The following is a 5000-nucleotide window of genomic DNA, read 5'->3' as shown; positions in this document are numbered from 1 at the left end:
TATCACACTTTCACTTGCAAAGTAGGAGGGTGTGTGTGTTGGGGGGGGGGGGGGGGGGGGGGCACACATCAAGTCTGGTCACCCTAGGGGGTTAATCCGGGCCTGATTAGCAGTTGATGTGTATGACATATCTGTGATGACACAGAACTTCCACCGGTCCTTGCTGTTATGGTTATGATAAGGTCAGACAGTTGTACATCTTAATCAAAAGGTTTATTAATCTTTAGATATTTCTGTAAATATTGCTGACTGACTTTAAGGACATTAGTAAGTGTTATTGATGTTTGATTGCCTATGTCTCAGAGGAACACTAAGGTTGAAGTACATACTGTAAGTTAGTTCATCATTGATTCAGACAGAGGGAGTAACCATGGATACAGACACCTTCGCTGGTAACACCCTCAGAGGATGAAGGTTACAGCCATTCCAGATAAATGGAAAGACTTTCTCAGTGAAGGTGTGTGTGAGTGTGTGTAGGTGTGTGTTAGTGTCAGGGTCAGAGAATGACAGCTTTCCTCTGTCCCAGTCCAGCTGCACTCTGACCCTCTGGGGGTTCTGGCTCACTCTGACGAGAGTGACTAGAACACCTGGAACACCTGAACCACCTGGAACACGTGTATAAAACCTCCTATCAGAAAACTCAAACCACCAGGATCCACCCCAAAGGCTTGAACCTTTCCTCCTGCCTGCAGACTCTGTCATCACACCCAGGGTATATTCTGTACTCCCCCCCACCTCAACGTCCCAGCTGTGTGTCCCTGAGTCAAAGCCCTCAGAACCCAGGACCACAGTATAGGAGTCAAACCTCTCTGGGTTGTCAGGAAGCTGCTGTCTCTCTTCTCTGTGTGTCACACTGGTCAGATCCTCAGATAGGATGAGTTCTGGGTTGGCAGTGTTGGGGTCCAGAATCAGAGGAGTGTATTCCACTATTCCCTGCATCTCCTCCCAGACTCTGAACTGCAGGTTGCCCAGGTGCTTTGCCACGTCTATCAGCGCTCCTGAAACCTTCTCTGGATCCGGCAGTGTGCTCTGGGCTCTGTCCATGGAGGCCTTGAAGTTCAGCAGGAATGTGATGTCATCAGCTTTTAGCTCCTCCTCCATGGCTCTGACTGTGTCTGAAAGTGATGATATCTCTCCGCTCAGCCCCTCAATCTTCCCCTTCATCACCTGACTCTTCTGCTCCTCTTCCTCCCTCAGTGCAGCGATCCTGACTCTCTCTTCATCTTGTAGAAACTGGTGAAGCTTCTCAAACTGCTCCTTCATCTGCCTCTCTGTGCGCTGGGCCTGGCTCTCAAGATGTTTAGCTGTTTCATCACAAGTCAGTTTAACCTTTTGAAAGGTCTTCAGCTTCTTCTTTAAGGGTTTCAGTGCAGTCTGGAGTTCACTCTTATGATCCAGTACAGCTTCATCTACTGGGCAACAGTCATGTTTTTTATGCTGTTTTGAATCTCGACACACCACACAGATGGGCTGTTTATCCTCCAGACAGAAGAGCTTGAGTTTCTCACTGTGCCGACTGCAGAGCACCTCAGACCCTGCTGCAGCTCTCTGACTTCTCTCCTGTAAGAAGTCCTCACACAGGTTCTTTAACACCAGGTTACAAGGAGGATGCCTGGATGATCTTTTCCAGCACATTGGACATTCCTGAGTGTCTTTCTGTTTCCAGAATTCCTGCAGACAGGTTTTACAGAAGCTGTGGCTACAATGGAGGACAACAGGATCCTTGAATATGTCACAACACACAGGACAGGAGAGATTCTCCTCAGAGAGAGAGGGTTTAGACGCCATTTTCTCACCACCTCCGTCTCCCCTGTAATGACTTCTGAGGTGAAAGTTCACTTCTGAAAACTTCAGTAGGAAGTCAAATCCAGGTTTTGACGGTGTTGCTTCTTCCTTGGTGGTTGTTTTGAATGTTGATGTTAAATGAGTGTAAAGTCCTTCAGAGAGTCCTACATATGTAATGTTGTGGGTCATGCTAGTGAACGGCAGCACCAGAGAGCTGAATGTTAGCCTTCTGTGTGGTTCACTTCTGCTCTCCACTGAGGGTGGAGCTTCAGATAAGGTATGAGTCACTGTGTTCAAGGGTCACAAGCAGAATTAACCCTTAAGTGTTCAGTGCTGCTTAGCCCCGAAATATTTGATTCCCTGTTTGTGTAATATAATTTGTGGAACCAAATAAAGTATTCAAATGTGGGTGGCAGTATAGCACAAGTAATATAACACAGTAATATAAAATCCACTACAATGTCATGTCCTCCTAACAGCAACACATTTACCACCTCACCATCACCCTCACACACACACACACACACACACACACACACACACACACACGCACACACACACACACACACACACACACACTCACACACACTCCCCTGGTGTTCTACCTCCCCCAGCCTCCCCTGGTGTTCTACCTCCCCCAGCCTCCCCTGGTGTTCTACCTCCCCCAGCCTCCACTGGTGTTCAACCTCCCCCAGCCTTTCCTGGTGTTCTACCTCCCTCCCCCAGCCTCCCCTGGTGTTCTACCTCCCCCAGCCTCCCCTGGTGTTCTACCTCCCCCTAGCCTCCCCTGGTGTTCTACCTCCCCCAGCCTCCCCTGGTGTTCTACCTCCCTCCCCCAGCCTCCCCTGGTGTTCTACCTCCCCCAGCCTCCCCTGGTGTTCTACCTCCACCAGCCTCCCCTGGTGTTCTACCTCCCCCAGCCTCCCCTGGTGTTCTACCTCCCCCAGCCTCCCCTGGTGTTCTACCTCCCCCAGCCTCCCCTGGTGTTCTACCTCCCTCAACCTCCCCCTGGTGTTCTACCTCCCCCAGCCTCCCCTGGTGTTCTACCTCCCCCAGCCTCCCCTGGTGTTCTACCTCCCCCAGCCTCCCCTGGTGTTCTACCTCCCCCAGCCTCCCCTGGTGTTCTACCTCCCCCAGCCTCCCCTGGTGTTCTACCTCCCTCAGCCTCCCCTGGTGTTCTACCTCCCCCAGCCTCCCCTGGTGTTCTACCTCCCCCAGCCTCCCCTGGTGTTCTACCTCCACCAGCCTCCCCTGGTGTTCTACCTCCCCCAGCCTCCCCTGGTGTTCTACCTCCCCCAGCTTCCCCTGGTGTTCTACCTCCCCCAGCCTCCCCTGGCGTTCTACCTCCCTCCCCCAGCCTTCCCTGGTGTTCTACCTCCCCCAGCCTCCCCTGGTGTTCTACCTCCCCCAGCCTCCCCTGGTGTTCTACCTCCCTCAGCCTCCCCTGGTGTTCTACCTCCCCCAGCCTCCCCTGGTGTTCTACCTCCCCCTGCCTCCCCTGGTGTTCTACCTCCCCCAGCCTCCCCTGGTGTTCTACCTCCCCCAGCTTCCCCTGGTGTTCTACCTCCCCCAGCCTCCCCTGGCGTTCTACCTCCCTCCCCCAGCCTTCCCTGGTGTTCTACCTCCCCCAGCCTCCCCTGGTGTTCTACCTCCCTCCCCCAGCCTCCCCTGGTGTTCTACCTCCCTCCCCCAGCCTCCCCCTGGTGTTCTACCTCCCCCAGCCTCCCCTGGTGTTCTACCTCCCCCAGCCTCCCCTGGTGTTCTGCCTCCCCTGGTGTTCTACCTCCCTCCCCCAGCCTCCCCTGGTGTTCTACCTCCCCCAGCCTCCCCTGGTGTTCTACCTCCCCCAGCCTCCCCTGGTGTTCTGCCTCCCCTGGTGTTCTACCTCCCTCCCTCAGCCTCCCCCTGGTGTTCTACCTCCCTCAGCCTCCCCTGGTGTTCTACCTCCCCCAGCCTCCCCTGGTGTTCTACCTCCCTCCCCCAGCCTCCCCCTGGTGTTCTGCCTCCCCTGGTGTTCTACCTCCCTCCCCCAGCCTCCCCTGGTGTTCTACCTCCCCCAGCCTCCCCCTGGTGTTCTACCTCCCCCAGCCTCCCCCTGGTGTTCTACCTCCCTCAGCCTCCCCTGACCGTGCCCCCCCCCCCCCCCCCCCCCTGCCCCCCCCAGGGTAACGCCTGCCTGGTGAAGGAGGTGGACGTGGAGAAGGTGCACCTGTTCCTGACCCCCCAGGTAGACGCCATCAGGGCCCTGTGGGCCGACCCGGGCCTCCACCAGGCCTACGCTCGCCGGAGGGAGTACCAGCTGTCTGACTCCACCCACTAGTGAGTAGAGGGGTCTACACCTAGTTACACCTAGCTACACCTAGCTACACCTAGCTACACCTAGCTACACCTAGCTACACCTAGTTACACCTAGCTACACCTAGCTACACCTAGCTACACCTAGCTACACCTAGCTACACCTAGTTACACCTAGCTACACCTAGCTACACCTAGCTACACCTAGTTACACCTAGCTACACCTAGCTACACCTAGCTACACCTAGTTACACCTAGCTACACCTAGCTACACCTAGCTACACCTAGTTACACCTAGTTACACCTAGCTACACCTAGCTACACCTAGCTACACCTAGTTACACCTAGTTACACCTAGCTACACCTAGCTACACCTAGCTACACCTAGTTACACCTAGTTACACCTAGTTACACCTAGCTACACCTAGCTACACCTAGTTACACCTAGTTACACCCAGTTACACCTAGCTACACCTAGTTACACCTAGTTACACCTAGCTACACCTAGTTACACCTAGCTACACCTAGCTACACCTAGTTACACCTAGCTACACCTAGCTACACCTAGCTACACCTAGCTACACCTAGTTACACCTAGTTACACCTAGCTACACCTAGTTACACCTAGCTACACCTAGCTACACCTAGCTACACCTAGTTACACCTAGCTACACCTAGCTACTCCTAGTTACACCTAGTTACACCTAGTTACACCTAGCTACACCTAGCTACACCTAGTTACACCTAGTTACACCTAGTTACACCTAGCTACACCTAGTTACACCTAGCTACACCTAGCTACACCTAGTTACACCTAGTTACACCTAGCTACACCTAGCTACACCTAGCTACACCTAGCTACACCTAGTTACACCTAGTTACACCTAGCTACACCTAGTTACACCTAGCTACACCTAGCT

At 53.7% G+C, this 5000-nt stretch overlaps 2 protein-coding genes across 2 annotated transcripts in view; one reads left to right on the top strand and one right to left on the bottom strand.

The window, feature by feature from the left end:
* Nucleotides 1-351: 351 nt before the first annotated feature.
* On the bottom strand, nt 352-1788 carry LOC308158898 (E3 ubiquitin-protein ligase TRIM35-like; the record flags this gene model as incomplete). Its single annotated transcript, XM_080532611.1, has 1 exon — nt 352-1788. One exon carries the CDS (start codon nt 1786-1788, stop codon nt 352-354), a length of 1437 nt encoding a protein of 478 aa, XP_080388737.1.
* Nucleotides 1789-1972: 184 nt separating this feature from the next.
* Nucleotides 1973-5000, top strand: part of LOC308159134 (guanine nucleotide-binding protein G(q) subunit alpha-like) — a gene marked incomplete at both ends in the record, with an annotated part of 14056 nt that continues 11028 nt past the window's right edge. Inside the window, 2 exons of the mRNA XM_080532887.1 lie at nt 1973-2062; nt 3950-4104. Coding sequence (XP_080389013.1) covers nt 1973-2062; nt 3950-4104 — 245 coding nt within the window. The remainder of the gene's footprint in view (nt 2063-3949; nt 4105-5000) is intronic.

The sequence above is a fragment of the Nansenia antarctica genome, assembly GCF_963989245.1.
Source record: "Nansenia antarctica genome assembly, chromosome: 5".
Lineage (NCBI taxonomy): Eukaryota > Metazoa > Chordata > Actinopteri > Argentiniformes > Microstomatidae > Nansenia > Nansenia antarctica.
Note: the sequence above shows the minus strand (reverse complement) of the source record. Positions and strands in the feature narration are given on the sequence as shown.